This window comes from Anser anser, assembly GCF_964211835.1.
Source record: "Anser anser genome assembly, chromosome: 1".
Taxonomy (NCBI): Eukaryota; Metazoa; Chordata; class Aves; order Anseriformes; family Anatidae; genus Anser; species Anser anser.
In genome coordinates this window covers 182,203,407-182,221,856 of record NC_139720.1, presented here as the reverse complement: position 1 = coordinate 182,221,856, position 18,450 = coordinate 182,203,407, and the positions used below count along the sequence as shown (strand labels likewise).

At 44.6% G+C, this 18,450-nt stretch overlaps 1 protein-coding gene across 1 annotated transcript; it reads right to left on the bottom strand.

Moving 5' to 3' along the window:
• Nucleotides 1-2,984: 2,984 nt before the first annotated feature.
• LOC310893089 (uncharacterized protein) lies at nucleotides 2,985-16,719 on the bottom strand. The gene is made up of 3 exons (XM_083821609.1): nucleotides 16,702-16,719; nucleotides 8,411-8,529; nucleotides 2,985-4,764 (listed from the first exon to the last, which is right to left on the bottom strand). The coding sequence occupies exons 2-3, from the start codon at nucleotides 8,496-8,498 to the stop codon at nucleotides 3,911-3,913; spliced, it is 942 nt and encodes a 313-aa protein (XP_083677735.1). The 5' UTR covers nucleotides 8,499-8,529; nucleotides 16,702-16,719; the 3' UTR covers nucleotides 2,985-3,910.
• Nucleotides 16,720-18,450: the final 1,731 nt, after the last annotated feature.

The window sequence follows — 18,450 nt, the reverse complement described above, 5'->3', positions numbered from 1 at the left end:
TACTTTAGGTCTTATACCTTCAGACTCACTGTCACTTCAAAGCCAAGCCAAGATTGCAAATGATTTTATTACACTATAATTCCACTATTTTGCTAATGTAACAGCATGTAGTGGTAGTCCCCTACAGTCTGGAGTTGTCATGGCATGTTTCTGAGAATCTGATTTCCCACAGTGCCTTTTTATGACTGTCACCCCATGCTGATCATCTGGTTTATCTCACAGAAGTGACATATATCTTGTTTCCACCTGTAAAGGGTCCTTTTGCTCTTCCAGGTTCAGTTAGCTTTACACAGTGTATAATATATCCTTTTTCTTTCTTTTGTTCTTGCAAAAGTTGTTCTGGCGAACCAGATTTTCTTATTTTCTCTTGCGAGGTGATTTCTAAAGAAAAAGCAACAGTGGAAGACATTGCATACACAAGAAATACATTCCTTAATAAAAATGCCTCAAAATCTTATTGTGCTAAAGCCTTATATGTTGTTCAAATGCAGTAAGAAAGACCTTAAACATAAGAGATTAATTTTAAAGCAGGTTCAAGAAAGACACAGAATTATAAAATAATTCCTATTGGAAAGGGTCTCTGAGACATCTTCAGCTCCAACTCCCTGCTCAAAGCAGGCCTAGAACAGGTTGCTCAGGGCCTTTTCCTGCTGAGTTCTGACTATCTCCAAGGAGGGAAATCCACGACTTCTCTCAGCAACCCGTGCCATTGTTTGACCAACCTCATGGGGAAAATGTTCTTCCTTGTATCTAACCAGAATTTTCCATTCTCCAGCTTGTGTCAGTTGCCTCTTCTGCTGTCACTGTGCAGCTCTGAGAAGAGTTTGGCTAGCTGACGACAGCAGTAGGATCTCCCTTTAAGCATCTCCTCTTTAGATGAGACAAACCCAGCTCTCAGCCTCTCCTACATACCATGTGTCAGCCTCCTGACCACCTCATTTGGCCTCTGCCGGCGTGTGTCACTATCTGTCTTATACTGGAGAGCCCCAAGCTGGACAGAGTACTCCAGATGTGGTTTAACAAGTGTTGCATATGAGAATATGAGGTTATAGACACTTCCCTTGACTTGCTGGCTATGTCTGGTTTAATACAGCCAGTACGTGGTTGGCCTTTTTTGCCACAAGGACACGATGCCAGCTCATGTTCAGCTTGTCATCCACCAGGACCCCTGGTGTTTTTGTGCAACGACACTTTCCAGACTGCACCGGTGCATGAGGGGTAATTATGTCCCAGGAAATCCGAGCCTAAGATTGTGTAGTTTATCATAAAAAGGTTTATATTTGAACTATTATTACAAAATAGTTTTACAGAAAAGCATTCCCAGCATTAAAATATGAGATCAAATAAAAATAGGGCTGACCACTACCAGGAGACAAATAAATATATAGCTTAAAGCTGCACACACTCAGTGTGCTGCTTCTCTCAGTCAATCTGAAGGAACACCTCTCTCTAAGCCACAATCACCATATCTGCGTCTGCGGTGTAAGCAACCAGCATAGAGCCTCAGCACCGGCTACAGTGAACAGCTACGAGTTTCTGTGCTTAAAATAGACGTGCTATGGTTTGTTCCTTCTGCAGCTGACCGTGGGTAATATAACAGAAAGCGTAAGCCAGCAAATGACACTGCAAATCTCTATTTTACTATAAATGGTCAAAAAGTAGACATCTGTTTTGTGCTTCATTCATTCCGCCCATCTTAGATGTTTACCTTGGGTTAGTAAAACTTGCCTTCTGGAAGTTTCTGTCCCTCTGCCTACAGTTCAAGACAGAAGCATTCATTACTAGTTATGATTAAGTAATTAACTCCAGGGATTTGAAGTTAGGTGATATGAACTGCCTCCTTGAGGTTTCAGTTTCAGTTCGGTGCAGGAGACTCTGCACTGTCACTTAAGGTAGCAGTGGTTTGCCAACCTCACAGATTAGTTTTTTTAAATGTTTTGGGCAACACCCACAGTCAGGAAGAAAAAGGGATGCACCCGCAGGAGAAAGGGACACTAGAGCATCAGCTATTCCCAGCTCTGATGACCACCTTGAAAGGGACTGGAGAGGCTGAGACAAGGCCCCAAAAAAATACTTTGGATTTATTATACTTTTCTTCGTTCCAATGCAGCTGAAAAGAAACACATCAAAGTACCCTTCTAGCAAAACACCTTTTCAGTGAAGTGATACCTTCGTGTGTTCCCATCCACTTCCTCAAAACTACTTGTCTAGTCCCTAGTGACACAGCACCTGTATTCCCGCCCATCCAGAGTGTGGACGAGTGGTGTGCTCAGACTGAAGAAAAGTCTGTGGCAACCACAAAATGCTGCTTTTATCCTTTCACAAGTTTGCATAGACTGGATACAAATAGGAACATGAACGCTACAGTCAGGTGTCGCTGCATCTCATCAGAAAAATTGGATCGCCACTTTTTTCTTCCAAAATGTACATTTCTCACACTCTGAACATGGTGAACAGGGCTCCTGCCAGTGGAATAGATGCCCTCTTGAAGTTGTGTCCATGCAACCTGTGTGACAGGACCCATCAGCAATGAGAAGCACTTCCCCTATACCAAAGCACATACAAACCCCAAATGTGACGATTACTTGAGACCGTGTTTTCACTTTATTACCACACACCAAAACACCATTTCCACTGTGTGAATGATTCATGGTGGAAGTACAGAAATAACTGTAGACCTGCTCCTACACCACCACAGTAGAAGGATGAGGCAAACCCTTCTTCCCATGGAACAGAGCTACTCGCTACTCAGGAGTGGAAAACCGATACCCAGGAATTCTACATTTGAGAGTTGGCTTCCAGAGAGCCAAACACCTCTCATGCGAGGTAATTATAAAATGTCAGCTTGTGGCAGCAACTCCGTGCCTCTAAATCCAGTTGTGCAACCCAGCTTCACCATCAACACACCTCAAGATGCAACCCATGGGAAACCTTTCTCTACTATCACTGCGCTGTTTCTGCTGGAAGGAGACCTGGTTCAGAAGCACTGACAAACCTGGGGTGTACTACACCTAGTCCCCTGGGAAGGCAGGACTGTGTTTGCCCTCTGAGGAGTTCACCTCTCTTCCTCCAGCTCAGGCACGGTCTCTAGTGCTGAGGTTTCATGCTACGATGTGACTGGCAGCAACGCCAGCCTACGGAATTCCCCGTTGCTTGTTCCTTCCACTGTCTCATACGTCTCTCACAGCTTGTACCAGCCCAACCATTTGTGGGAGATCCCTAATATAGGACACAGGAGGACACTGGTCTGTCCTGAAGAAAATCCCATGAAAACAAAGCTTTTTAAACAATCTGGATAAATTTCTTGATTTCGTCTGTAGCATGGCCACACAAACAGTAGTTTCAGTACAGTTGTAGATGTAGATGGTAAATGGTTGTGAAGGGGAAGAAACAAGATGCCAGTATTTATTTTTAAACCTGCTCAACATGAGACCTGCTTAACATTTAAACCTGCTTAACATGGCTGGAGCAGCAGCACAATACACCAAGAACACTCAGTGCTCTGTGCGTAGGAAGCCTGGGTGTACAGAAACTCAACATAAGCTCATTCTCTCTGTATGTATTTTCAAAGATTTACAGCATGGGACTTTTCACAGTCCCCTTTTACTATCAGTTATAATAAACTTACACATTTACATTTACATCATCATTTGTTGTTATCTGAAAACACAACATTTAATTTAGTTAGCACAAGCTGTAATTCTCCATGGACTATTTCTCAACTAATGAGGGCAAATTCAAAGACCCACACAAATAAAAACCCACACATAAATGAAGGTGTTTTTTTGTCATTGTTTTTTTTTGTTGTTGTTTGTTTTGTTGTTTGTTTGATTTTCTCCCTGCAAGAGATGCTTAGGAAAATCTTACAATAAAACACTGTACCAACAATAAAATACTACGATATTTAATATCAATTACCTAGGATTTTCTGTTGCTCAGGCTTTCTTGTTTCAACTACTGGTAAATCGATATCAGATAACATCACTGTGTTAACTTCAGTCTGCAAGCTCCTGTTTTCAGTCATTAACTTGCTACTGAGGACTTCGCAGTTGTAGTGGGAAACAAGTGGCTTTTTGAGTGTCGTCTTCAAAGGTAGATGGTGAAAGGATGAACCTGCAGCTAGATTTTCCTGTGTAAATACAGGAGGAGTGAAATGGTTGGGGCCAGTGCGCAGTAATTCTTGGTGCTTCACACGAGAGGATTTATGATTTTTGCAAAATGCAAAGTTATCAGACACACTGAGATTTTTAGTAGTAACAAAACTGCTTCTAGGAGTTTGGACAGAAAAGACGTTTTCCTCTTCACTTTGGTTTGGCATTTGGCTGCTTGCATAGACAGGAATAATTTCATATTGGTCATGAAATTTCCTTTGGTCATGCAAACCTGTAGTTTTGGGCTGGATCTCTATTTGCTCATGGTTATTACCTTGCTTAAACTGACATACATGTCTGCTTTGGAAATGTATTGGGCAAGAAGAAATGTGTTCAGACTGGGGTTGGGTACTGCCAAGTAGGAACTGAGTTTGAAGAAAGAGGTCTTTGTGTTGGACTTGTGTTTGATCATGACAAACCTGACGAACAGACAGAAATGTATCTTTGGGTTGGATTTGCAGCGGACTCTGGGAAATCTGACCATGGCTGAGGGAAGCATCCGTCTGCTTGACTTGCCCTTGAGCACTGACATAACCTCCAGACACTGCTTTTCTATTTTCATCATTTGTACTCTTCATCACTCTACTTAGGTATTGTCCAGAAACCTTGCCTGCTGACGACAAAAGAAAAAAAAAGACATTTAGAATGACGCATACTCTGGCATTCTTTTCGAGGAAAAGTTTGTGTGACAAATCTCCGTGGCCTATAAAGATTTTTCTTGTTCAGAAGAAATGAACAAATGGTTAAGACTAAGCATCTCAGCATTACCAATCACAAAATAAGTATTTTTTTCCCACACAAACAGAATTCACCTATACTCTATATTGAATGACGTGCAGCATGCAGTAGAAGGGTTAGATAACAAGCAGGACAGAAAGGGCAGGGTTTCTGAAGTGCGAATCATATAGCTTAAGGAAGAATGAATGAGCAATGTTCTGCTGCATGTGAAATTTGTGGCCAACAGGTCCCTATTTAGGGATCCTGCATCTGTTCTGCTAGGTGCAACATGACAAGGCAATGAGATCTGTGATGTGGGAAGTAGGTGGGATTCCTTCAGTGAATGCTCCTCTTTCTGCTCCGTTGTGTTCCCTGTATCATCTAAACCCCATGTTAACACTACTGAAAGGGAAGGGGGAAAACATTTAGGGAAGTATCATATCAAAAAAGCACCATGGAGTGGACTTGTGGCCAAGTCAGTTGTGGCCGAGCTGTGAAAGGAACAAGGAAATCAGTTTCTGGAAATTGTCTTAAAAGTAAGTGCAGGATCTTTTCCAAGCTGTAGACAGTTCCACAGAATGTATCATTCTTTTGCAGAAGCACTTCTATTTTGAGTCTGGATTCCTTTTTCTGCTGTTAGGTACCCAGCCAAAACACCACATTCAGAAGCCTGTCTGCTCCTTGGTCCTATTAATAATGCAATAGGATATACATAATAATAATGCAATAGGATGTATAATTCCTCTATTTGGAAGGGCGGAAAGACCCCTCAGAGAGTGAACCAGATCTTCAGCCAGCTAAAAAACTCGCTAGAATTGCTTACCTCTCTTCAGTGACTACTGAGAGGCTTAGAAATACTATTTATTTAGCTTATTCATCTCAGTTCAATGTGTAGCATGCGTGGTGGGATGGTGCTGAGCACTAGTGGTCGCACACCACTGAGATGTCATTTCATACTCCTCATGTATGAGACAGACTTTGCTACTTGGGCTATCCCAAAGACCTCATTCTGGAGGTCTACTGGCTCCTTAGCTAGTCCCCAGTTTCCAACAGTACCACACCCAGCAGTCATTTAGTCCTGGACATTTTTATCAACAAAGAAATACTTAGTAAATTACACTTCATTCAGTGTGTGTATTTTCCAAGCTTGGTGCTCTGTTTGCTTTCCTAGGGACACTCATTTTCAGGGTCCTGCTGAGGGAGAAGTCGTTCTCTATAGCTCTCTGCTATAGCTCAGCTCTCAAAGAAAGCTGGGACTATTCTGTGGGCTCATCTCCCTGGCTTTCGTGCCCCCCAGCACTGTGGTTGACAACTTCAAGCCCTCTACCAGGCACAGGCTACCACCACGACTCCCTGAAATTTCTTCTGCATTTTCAGTCAATTGCTTAATTGTGTTACATCCTTCACTTTCTACAGTCCTCTGCAGGGGCAGACACTCATGCGACACCACTGAGGCTCATCTTTTTTTTCCTAGCTCAGAGCTCCTGGTCCCAGGTCTCAGTCTCTTCAAGAAGCATGAAACAAGTCCGTCCCCCAAGACGATCGAATCGTCATTGCCAAAGAGTTGCTTTTTGATCAACGGTCATGCTGCTGTACAAGTATCTATCATGTGTAATAGCTACATTTGGAGAAATGATCCTTGAACAAACTTTACTGCGCAGCTCTTAGATTCTTGTCAGGTGTACTACATAAATACGTAATCTATAAATAGCATCCATCACTAATCATCATGCTCTACTACACGGAGAGCCATCACAATAAAACTTTGTTTCAGGATAAAAGGTTTATCTATCACTTTTAAAATGGTTTAAATCACTGAAGCACAGCTCTGGTACTGAGCTAGAAATATTTACATCTGTTTCGACAGCGCCGGGCTGTATTGTATAGAAATAGAGTGCACCAGCCTTTCAAAATAATCTTCAGAAGGGCCTAATAATAGCAAAGGGTCAAACATTACATCTTCTAAGTTTTCAACCTTACTTAACCTAACTTAATTATCTTTAATATTGTTATAAAGGTATTATTCTTAATATATTATTGTTCCTTTTTAATTAGTGTTAAATATTCATTAATAACAAATATCAGCATGGCAGTGTTCTAATAAAGACAAGTGAGTTGTGACAAGTCAAATTACTTACCATTTATTTCAAACATCCAAAAAACCATTTATTTATTTATTTATTTTTCTTTCTGGTGGTCTGTCTTGGTGATTATGCGAAGATTAAGCAGTTTTAGTTATTTAGATACTCTAACAGAAGATTTTTTAAATACTCTAGCAGATTGTACAGAATCTTAGAGGGGAATAAAAAAAAAATAGTAGCTTGCTTTGGTTTCTTTAACCCAGTTTGTAGGGACAGCACTGTTCTTTCATGTGACCTTTATTCTTTCATATTACATTTATTCTAACGTGCTGATCAGTGAGAAATAAAATTGACAAAATGCTGTATGCCATACTTCTACAGCAGATCCTGGGACCTTACAGTTTTGACTATTGCCAGTTAATCTGTTCAGACATCAGCATCCTTCTTTACAGATCTGTTTTCAGGATTGGTGCCTAGTCTCCATTATTTATTTATTTTTTTTATCACTTAGGTTAAAAATATTTTGATTATAGATCATGTTACTGTTTTTCATTTTTATTTTTATATGTTAGTGCTTAAATATTTAATCAATAGCTACTTTATATAAACTGGAAAGAGCTTTTCATTCACATATACTGGCACACAAAATGTCTATTTATTTCTGAACCATACTGCACCACAAGTCCTTTGTTATAAAATAGAATTCCTGGATGCCTTTAAAATAATATAACCCAATATTTGTCTTTGTACATGAATGTATATTCTAAGAAGACCATGACCATCCTCCCTGAACATATTTTTTTCATTTTGTCTGAATCAAAGTTGTATCTCACGTCCCCTATGGTATGAATTAATCTGTTTCAATCTAACTTTTCTTGAAACCAGCATTTTCTCATGTTATATCTTATATTTTCAGATGAGCTAGGGGGAATGCCTGTATTATATGGGAGGTAGTGTTCAAGTCTGACAGGTGGAAGACGCAGGTTCCAGCACATGCCCCAATCACTCTTCCACTATTTTACATGAACAGCCTCCCAAAGAAATGCAAGTCACATGGGTCATCGTGAAGTCCTAATCACACTGCTTTGCACTGGTTGCTTACAACACTTGCTGACAAGGATTATGCAGATGAGATTTATTGTTTGTTGAACAGCCATAGCAATTAGAAATAGACACTTACAGCACATTTTGTGCTAGGGTAAGAGGTTGGCAGGCTAGCATCGGCTCGTGTTAGTATGCCTGCAGTGCACATTAGCATATGGAGCCTGTTCGATATCTCTGACTGCACTATCCAGAAGCTTCAGCATTAGAATTGGCTGACTGGAGCCAGTGTGGGTATCTCCAAGCACTCCATTGAGTATTCACACATTAACCAATAGATTCATCTTCTTCTGTGTTAATTTTAGAAAACACATTGAATTTGAAACTATGCACTACAAGATCTGTTTCTGTACAATTTACCTTTACCAACCTTCTCCCTTGGTGTAGATAGTTTAGATGGCAGCTTAGGAGGCAGAGGTCTACGAAGTAGTTTTGGCCACTCATCCATTTTCTGTTTGGCTTCTGATCCTGACAGACGACTGCAGAGGTTTCAAAAAAAATGAGAAAAATCTGACAAGTCAAAACAAAAGACATTTCCAGTTTAATGTGCTGAACTATAAATGTCTGCTCATATAAACTGGGTGACAGAAGAATCGTAGAACAGGACAAGTAGCCAAAAAGGAAGATTTGTTCTCTTTGTGACTGATTCAGCAGTTTTTCTAATTATCATTAGTATTTCAGGAAATAAATCAGTGATATTATTAAAAAAATAAATCTAAAAGAGCTATTCTATTAACCTTGAAACGTTTGCATTAAAGAATGATTTTCAGCACATCTGTCACAGGAGGTGAAGCAATCAGAGCTTCTCATCTCTCAGAAAAAGGAGGCACAGGAAATTAGAGAAACACCCCACATTAAGCATTCTGAAATCTCCCGGAAGGTTTTCTGCTGCGTAAACAAATTTAATAAGAGCAACAGTTAACTCTGGTTAAAAAAAAAAAAAAAAAAAAAAAAAAAGGCCCTGAATGCAAGTAGTATATTTAAGCTTCTTTCTGTCTTCATATTAGTTCATGAATTATTGAATGCCCATAATGATACTGATTTCCATCACAGAACTCCCAATTTGGTGTCAGAAATCCACTCATTAGTAGCTAAGTTTAGCACATTTCTGATTTGCAGTAATTTCCAAGATTATCTATGTCCCAAGTTACAGGGCTTAGGCTTTTTTTTTTTTTTTTTTGGAGGTCTAATAACATGTAAGACATCACACAATATAATATATGTTGTGGTTTAACCCGGCTGGCAGCTAAACACCACACAGCCGTTCGCTCACCCTCCCCCCTCCCTCTCTGGGATGGGGGAGAGAAACGGGAAAGTGAAGCCTGTGAGTTGAGATAAGGACAGTTTATTAAGACAGGAAAATAATAATAACAATAATAATAATAATAGTGATAATGGTAATAGTATTAACAATAATAATGTGTAAGAAAACCAGTGATGCACAATGCAATTGCTCAACACCCGCTGACCGATGCCCAGCCTATTCCCGAGCAGCCGCCCCCCCACCCCGGCCAGCCACCCCTATATATTGTTTAGCATGACGTCAGATGGTATGGAATACCCCTTTGGCTAGTTTGGGTCAGCTGTCCTGGGTCTGTCCCCTCCCAGCTCCTGCTGCACCCCCAGCCTGCTCGCTGGCAGGACAGAGCAAGAAGCCGAAAAGTCCTTGGCCTGGTGTAAACACTGCTCTGCAACAATTAAAACATCAGCATGTTATCAGCGCTCTTCTCATCCTAATCCAAAACATAGCACCCTACCAGCTACTATGAGCTACTTAACTCTGTCCTAACTGGAACCAGGACAGATATCCACCCCTTATTCCATACCATTTATGTCATGCTCAGGTTACACTCTGTCCAATACATTCTAATTAATCACCATTTTCATCTATGATATATAGCAATCATGGTAGTGATGACATACATTATTATATAATAATTAACATACTACAATTCAACTCATGGGCTATTCTCACCCAGTATCAAATCCCCTTGAGGTACACACCGGACCTCCCCATTCTTTTGCATTACCCACCAAGTGCATCCAGGTCCCTGAGCAAAAGCAATTCCACGAATGGGTTTGCCTTTTCCTGAGGCAGGAGTAGCCCAGACTGTTTTACCCAGCATGTTTCTTACGTGCACTACAGGAACTTTATCCCCTTCTACAGTGCGTAACAGGTTTGATTGGGCAGGTCCAGCTCGGTTGGCAGATCCCCTGGTATTGACTAACCAGGTGGCCTTTGCCAAATGTGTATCCCAATTTTTGAATGTCCCAGCACCCATTGCTTTCAGTGTAGTCTTCAACAGTCCATTGTATCGTTCAACTTTTCCAGAGGCTGGTGCATGATAGGGGATGTGATACACCCACTCAATACCATGTTCTTTGGCCCAAGTGTCTATAAGGTTGTTTCGGAAATGAGTCCCGTTGTCTGACTCAATTCTCTCTGGGGTGCCATGTCGCCATAAGACTTGCTTTTCAAGGCCCAGGATAGTGTTCCGGGCGGTGGCATGGGGCACAGGATATGTTTCCAGCCATCCGGTGGTTGCTTCCACCATTGTAAGTACGTGGCGCTTGCCATTGCGGGTTTGAGGGAGTGTGATGTAATCAATCTGCCAGGCCTCTCCATATTTATATTTCAGCCATCGTCCTCCATACCAAAGAGGTTTTGACCGTTTGGCTTGCTCGACTGCAGCACGTTTCACAGTCATGGATAACCTGTGCTATAGTGTCCATGGTCAGGTCCACCCCTCGATCACGAGCCCATCTGTAGGTTGCATCTCTACCTTGATGGCCTGAGGTGTCATGGGCCCATCGGGCTATAAATAATTCACCTTTATGTTGCCAGTCCAGGTCCACCTGAGCCACTTCAATCTTAGCAGCCTGATCCACCTGCTGGTTGTTTTGGTGTTCTTCAGTAGCCCGATTCTTGGGCACATGAGCATCTACATGGCGTACCTTTACAACCAGGTTCTCTACCCGGGCAGCAATATCTTGCCACAATGCCGCAGCCCAGATGGGCTTGCCCCTGCGCTGCCAGTTGTTCTGCTTCCATTGCTGTAACCACCCCCACAGGGCATTTGCTACCATCCATGAATCAGTATAGAGATAGAGAACTGGCCACTTTTCTCGTTCAGCAATATCTAAAGCCAGCTGAATGGCTTTTACTTCTGCAAACTGACTCGATTCACCTTCTCCCTCAGCAGCTTCTGCAACTCGTCGTGTAGGACTCCATACAGCAGCTTTCCATCTCCGATGCTTTCCCACAATACGACAGGACCCGTCAGTGAACAAGGCATATTTCTTCTCATTTTCCGGTAGCTTGTTGTACAGGGGGGCTTCTTCAGCACGAACCACCTCCTCCTCTGATGATATCCCAAAGTATTTGCCTTCTGGCCAGTCCATAATCACCTCCAAGATTCCTGGGCGACTGGGGTTTCCTATTCGAGCCCGCTGAGTAATCAGTGCAACCCACTTGCTCCATGTAGCATCAGTTGCATGATGCGTAGAGGGGACCCTTCCTTTGAACATCCAGCCTAGTACCGGCAGTCGGGGTGCCAGGAGGAGCTGCGCTTCAGTACCGACCACTTCCGAAGCAGATCGAACTCCTTCATATGCTGCCAATATCTCCTTTTCAGTTGGAGTATAGCGGGCTTCAGATCCTCTGTATCCCCGACTCCAAAACCCCAGGGGTCGACCTCGAGTTTCCCCAGGTTCTTTCTGCCAGAGGCTCCAGGTGGGACCATTCTCTCCGGCTGCGGTGTAGAGCACATTCTTTACATCTGGTCCTGTTCGGACTGGCCCGAGGGCTACTGCATGAACTATTTCTTGCTTAATTTGTTCAAAGGCTTGTCGTTGCTCAGGGCCCCATTCAAAAGCATTCTTCTTACGGGTTACTTGGTAGAGCGGGTTTACAATCAGACTGTAATTTGGAATATGCATTCTCCAAAACCCCACGACACCTAGGAAAGTTTGTGTTTCTTTTTTGCTAGTTGGTGGAGACATAGCTGTTATCTTGTTGATCACATCCATTGGGATTTGACGACGTCCATCTTGCCATTTAATTCCTAAAAACTGGATCTCTCGTGCAGGTCCTTTAACTTTATTCTGTTTTATGGCAAAACCGGCCTTCAGAAGGATTTGGACTATTTTCTTCCCTTTCTCGAAAACTTCTTCTGCAGTGTCACCCCACACAATGATGTCATCGATGTACTGCAGGTGTTCAGGAGCTTCCCCCTGCTCCAGCGCAGACTGGATCAGTCCATGGCAAATGGTAGGGCTGTGTTTCCACCCCTGGGGCAGCCGATTCCAAGTATATTGGACTCCCCTCCAAGTGAAAGCAAACTGTGGCCTGCACTGTGCTGCTAGAGGGATGGAGAAAAATGCATTAGCGATATCAATTGTGGCATACCACTTGGCTGCCTTTGATTCCAGTTCATACTGGAGTTCTAGCATGTCCGGCACTGCAGCACTCAGTGGTGGCGTGACTTCGTTCAGGCCACGATAGTCCACTGTTAGTCTCCACTCACCATTAGACTTTCGCACTGGCCATATGGGACTATTAAAAGGTGAATGAGTCTTGCTGATCACTCCTTGGCTCTCCAGTTGACGAATTAGCTTATGGATGGGACTCAGGGAGTCTCGGTTGGTGCGATATTGCCGCCGGTGCACAGCTGTGGTAGCGATCGGCACTTGCTGTTCTTCAACCCTCAGCAACCCCACAACAGAAGGGTCCTCTGAGAGACCAGGCAAGGTAGACAACTGTTTAATGTCCTCGGTCTCCAAAGCAGCTATGCCAAAAGCCCAGCGGAACCCTTTTGGGTCCTTGAAATATCCTCTTCTAAGATAGTCTATGCCAAGGATGCACGGAGCATCTGGGCCAGTCACAATACGGTGCTTTTGCCACTCATTACCGGTTAGACTCACTTCAGCCTCCAATACAGTTAACTGCTGGGATCCCCCCGTCACACCATAAATACAGATGGGCTCTGGCCCTTTATAGCTTGATGGCATTAGAGTACATTGTGCACCGGTGTCTACCAAAGCCTTATACTTCTGTGCGTCTGACGTGCCAGGCCATCGAATCCACACAGTCCAATAAACTCGATTGTCCCTTTCCTCCCCCTGGCTGGAGGCAGGGCCCCTCTAGTCCTGGTCAGAATCTTCATTTCTGTGTTTAAAGGACTGCCTGCTGGAAGTTGGAGCAGCAAACCTTTCAGAGAACTCCTTTTTCCCAATTGTTTTCCTTTGCAATTCACGTACCCGTGCCTCTAGGGTCGCAGTAGATTTTCCATCCCATTTTCTCATGTCCTCTCCATGGTCACGTAGGTAAAACCACAGGGTGGCGCGGTGTGTGTGCCCACCATATTGTCTTCCTTGCATAGATGAACGTTTACCCCTAATAGCTGAGACACTGGTTTGTACAGGTGGGGAGGAAAATAATCTCTCTTCAAGTTGGTGGATCTTTTCAGAAAGTTTCTCCAAGGTATTCTCTTTTAGCTGGTGGACACTAGTTCGTTCAGGTGAAGGGGAAGATAATCTTTCTTCAAGTTGGTGGATCTTTTCAGAAAGTTTCTCCAAAGCATTCTCTTTTAGCTGGTGGACACTGGTTCGTTCAGGTGAAGGGGAAGATAATCTTTCTTCAAGTTGGTGGATCTTTTCAGAAAGTTTCTCTAAAGCATTCTCTTTTAGCTGGTGGACACTGGTTCGTTCAGGTGGAGGGGAAGATAAATTCTCTTTAAGTTGGTGGACCTCTTCAGAGAGTTTCTCCACAGCTGAGACACAGGCCTTTAGGGAAGAGGAGAGATTTCCTTCGTACTGCCGGAGTATTTTAGTCACTTCATTCACTGTGGGATTCTCCTCCGTTTTCCAGGCTAGTATTGCCAATGAGTTGGCATATGATGATGGGGCACTCTGTACAAACTTCCGCCACATGGGTAGTGTACACCGGACTGCATCTGGATCTGCGGATGTTTGTGCGTCGTCTAGGTCCTTATAAATTACTTCCCGTACGGCCAATTCCCTCAGGTACTGAATTCCCTTCTCCATGGTGGTCCATTTGCTTGGTAAACATACAAGTTCTTCCTTGAAGAGATACCTTTCCTTCACAGCTGACAGGAGACGCCTCCAGAGGCTGCGAGATTGTGCTCCATCTCCAATTGCTTTGTCAATGCATGCGTCCCTAGCAAGGGATCCCAGCCGCCTGGCTTCCTTGCCCTCCAATTCCACATAATTGGCTCCCGTGTCCCAGCACCGGAGCAGCCAGGTGACAAGCTGCTCGCCTATACAGCGACCAAAATCTTTTCGCACATCTCGTAGCTCACGCTGGTATAGAGTCCGGGTAATTACTGTTGATTTTTCGACATCCTCATCCTCATCTTCAGTCTTCTGCACCTTTGATGGCCGGTGTAGAGTCCGGGTAGTTACTGTTGATTTTCCGACATCCTCATCCTCATCTTCAGTCTCCTGCACCTTTGATGGCTGGTATGGAGTCCGGGTAGTTACTGTTGATTTTTCGCCATCCTCATCCTCATCTTCAGTCTCCTGCACCTTTGATGGCCCAGCCTCGTCTTCACTACGCCCAGACTTAGCAGAAGACTGTCTGCGTTTTAAACGACCTGAGCCTCTATACCATTTTTTCACCTTGTCTACAGGGGCAACTTGCACTGCTACAGCTCGTTTCTCTGACCCAGACACAGGGTCTGCCACAGGGGTTGGAATACCCTCTGCGGGGTCAACTTGCACTGCTACAGCTCGTTTCTCTGACCCAGACACAGGGTCTGCCACAGGGGTTGGAATACCCTCTGCGGGGTCAACTTGCACTGCTACAGCTCGTTTCTCTGACCCAGCCACAGGAGTGGGAGCAGCTGCACGAGCTGGGGCAGCTGCAGGAGCTGGAGCGGCTGCAGGGGCTGGAGCTGGAGCGGCTGCAGGAGCCGGAACGGCTGCAGGAGCTGGAGCTGGAGCGGCTGCAGGAGCTGGAGCTGGAGTGGCTGCAGGGGCTGGAGCTGGAGCGGCTGCAGGAGCCGGAGCGGCTGCAGGAGCTGGAGCTGGAGCGGCTGCAGGAGCTGGAGCGGCTGCAGGAGCTGGAGCTGGAGCGGCTGCAGGAGCCGGAGCGGCTGCAGGAGCTGGAGCTGGAGCGGCTGCAGGAGCTGGAGTGGCTGCAGGGGCTGGAGCTGGAGCGGCTGCAGGAGCCGGAGCGGCTGCAGGAGCTGGAGCTGGAGCGGCTGCAGGAGCTGGAGTGGCTGCAGGAGCTGGAGCTGGAGCGGCTGCAGGAGCCGGAGCGGCTGCAGGAGCTGGAGCTGGAGCGGCTGCAGGAGCTGGAGCGGCTGCAGGGGCTGGAGCTGGAGCGGCTGCAGGAGCTGGAGCCGGAACGGCTGCAGGAGCCGGAACAGCTGCAGGAGCTGGAGCGGCTGCAGGAGCTGGAGCTGGAGTGGCTGCAGGGGCTGGAGCTGGAGCGGCTGCAGGAGCCGGAGCTGGAGCGGCTGCAGGAGCCGGAGCGGCTGCAGGAGCTGGAGCTGGAGCGGCTGCCGGAGCTGGAGCTAGGTTGCTAGTAGCATCAATTGCAGCTCGATAGGCACAAGCCAGACCCCAGCACGCTACAGTGATTTGTGTCACTTTGGAACTGCCAGAGTCATGACACCTTTTTTTCAAGCATTCTGCCAGCTTTTTAGGATTTTGCAGTTGTTCAGGGGTGAATGTCCAAAACACTGGAGGTGACCACTGCTCTAGAAACCTGCCCATATCCTCCCACACTCCCTGCCACTCGCAACTATCCCGCCTCAAGACAGATCTCCGGATGAGATTCCTAAGTAGTTGTTTAACCCTCCACAAAATCTGAAGCGCATTCAGGAGACATAACAACAAGAGCAGGCTGGTCTGAGTATCCCAAGGATATTCAACATCTCGGAGAACCACCGTAACTAACTCGGGGGATAAGAGGGTGGTGGTGAAGGAGAAAGGGAGAGTGAACAGGTAGGGAAACATGTCTTCCCCTGTCCCCTTCACAGATTGGCTCCCTAACAAAAACAGGCAATAGGTGTAATTGCTAATAGTTTCCGAGATATGGGTTCCAAAGTATAGAGTCGACGTCAGTGCTGAGTACAAATACCAGGTTAAAGTCGTGACCAGATATTTCATCATTTCATAAGCCATTGTTACACCGCACAGTACCATAACAATCTTAAACCAGGGCCCGGAAAGGATAAACAGTGCAACAGGGAGCACATACAGAAAGTAACGCACCATAAAACTCAATTTGGAATACAGGTACAGCAGACTGGAGATTAAGGCAATCAACATCGTGACTAGCAACTATTAAGCAGGTCCAATACTTATACCAATTTTAGTTTAACACACTCTGGTCAGATTTGTCGATATCTCAACCCTTCGGGCCCCACGTTGGGCGCCAAAAGGACTGTTGTGGTTTAACCCGGCTGGCAGCTAAACACCACACAGCCGTTCGCTCACCCTCCCCCCTCCCTCTCTGGGATGGGGGAGAGAAACGGGAAAGTGAAGCCTGTGAGTTGAGATAAGGACAGTTTATTAAGACAGGAAAATAATAATAACAATAATAATAATAATAGTGATAATGGTAATAGTATTAACAATAATAATGTGTAAGAAAACCAGTGATGCACAATGCAATTGCTCACCACCCGCTGACCGATGCCCAGCCTATCCCCGAGCAGCCGGCCCCCCCACCCCGGCCAGCCACCCCTATATATTGTTTAGCATGACGTCAGATGGTATGGAATACCCCTTTGGCCAGTTTGGGTCAGCTGTCCTGGGTCTGTCCCCTCCCAGCTCCTGCTGCACCCCCAGCCTGCTCGCTGGCAGGACAGAGCGAGAAGCCGAAAAGTCCTTGGCCTGGTGTAAACACTGCTCTGCAACAATTAAAACATCAGCATGTTATCAGCGCTCTTCTCATCCTAATCCAAAACATAGCACCCTACCAGCTACTATGAGCTACTTAACTCTGTCCTAACTGGAACCAGGACAAGACTCTATCCTAAAGAACTTGAAATCAGAAGGGGAACACAAAAGACAAACCGATGATGAAAGTGACTTTGAAGAGAAACTAAAAGTGCAATCATCAGGAAGCTATTGGCTCACAGGAAGATATACAAAGATTAAGAGAATTCTCACATGCAGTTAGAAACAAGGGGATCAGTAGGCAAAGAAAAGTTTCAAATATTTATTTGGAAAGTACATAAACTTGAGACTTCAGTACAACTTTGCATGTGGACAAGATTAACTTAAATGAAGTGCAGCATTATGCAAATTGTGATGAAAAGAACAAAAATATGCGTTGAAGAATGAACACAGTCCTGAAGCATGTAAGCAGTTCGAAGTTCAGATTTGACACAGCTTATAGACCAGTAACTACAACGAAATAAGGGGATGGAGAAAGGAAGAAGCAGGAGAAGCTTAAAAAGGGAGCCTGGAGTTCAATTTTCACATTGAGTTTAAATGGTCAAATATCACAACAAGATGAGCTACCACTGCACAAAAATAACCAGAACATAGCATGGTTCACGCTTACTAGAGCCACAAAAGGAATATAAACAAAAAAAAAAACACAACTGGACAACAGCAAAAACAATGCAGGAATTATTTAAAACCAAACTTGAATTTCAAGAACAGGAGAAAAACACTCCATAGCTATGTCTGGTGTTCCCAGGCGATACACTGCGTCTTATCATCCCAGCCTTTCACTCTTCAGGATAGGGGTTCTGCCTGGCACCCGCTACATGGATCAAAATAATTCACGTTGGGACACAAAGGTTGACTATGAGGTCCGAGCAGATTACTCTTACTAGCAAAGTTGTAACCGGTCTGATCTTGAAAACCTTCCAAGGATGGAGACCTCACAACCCTCGGGGCAACCTCTGCACCCCCTTCCAACACTGATATAAAAATCAAGACGTAGAATTCATACTTGGAAAACGCACACATCTAAACATATAAATATGGTTTTGGTTTCTTTCCTGTGTAGGCAACCTGGGTTGAAACTGCGAAATGCTGAAATGCTCTCAGACTTAGTTAAGAAGGAATCATCAGTGCCTTGAGCTCAGACAAGAAACCCGACTGTTTTTGCCACGGGTGGATGAAAGCGTTGTTCCAGCTGCTCAAGACAGGAAAGATAAAGCCAGAGGGAGAGAGAACTTGATTTTCTCATGAGATAACACCGACCATTATAGATGGTGAAATCCTAGGTAAAAATCTAAGTGAGAGCAGAAGCAAGAACTTGAAAGACTGTGGCCGCAAAAACACGGCTGTGGTCTCTACTGTAGGTCTAATTTAGCTCGGGACAGCAGACAGTTGAGCCAATAATGCTGAAGAAGGAAAGGAACACATCAGAAGCGGGGAAATTCAGCCTGGTGAATGCAGAGACCTTGCGA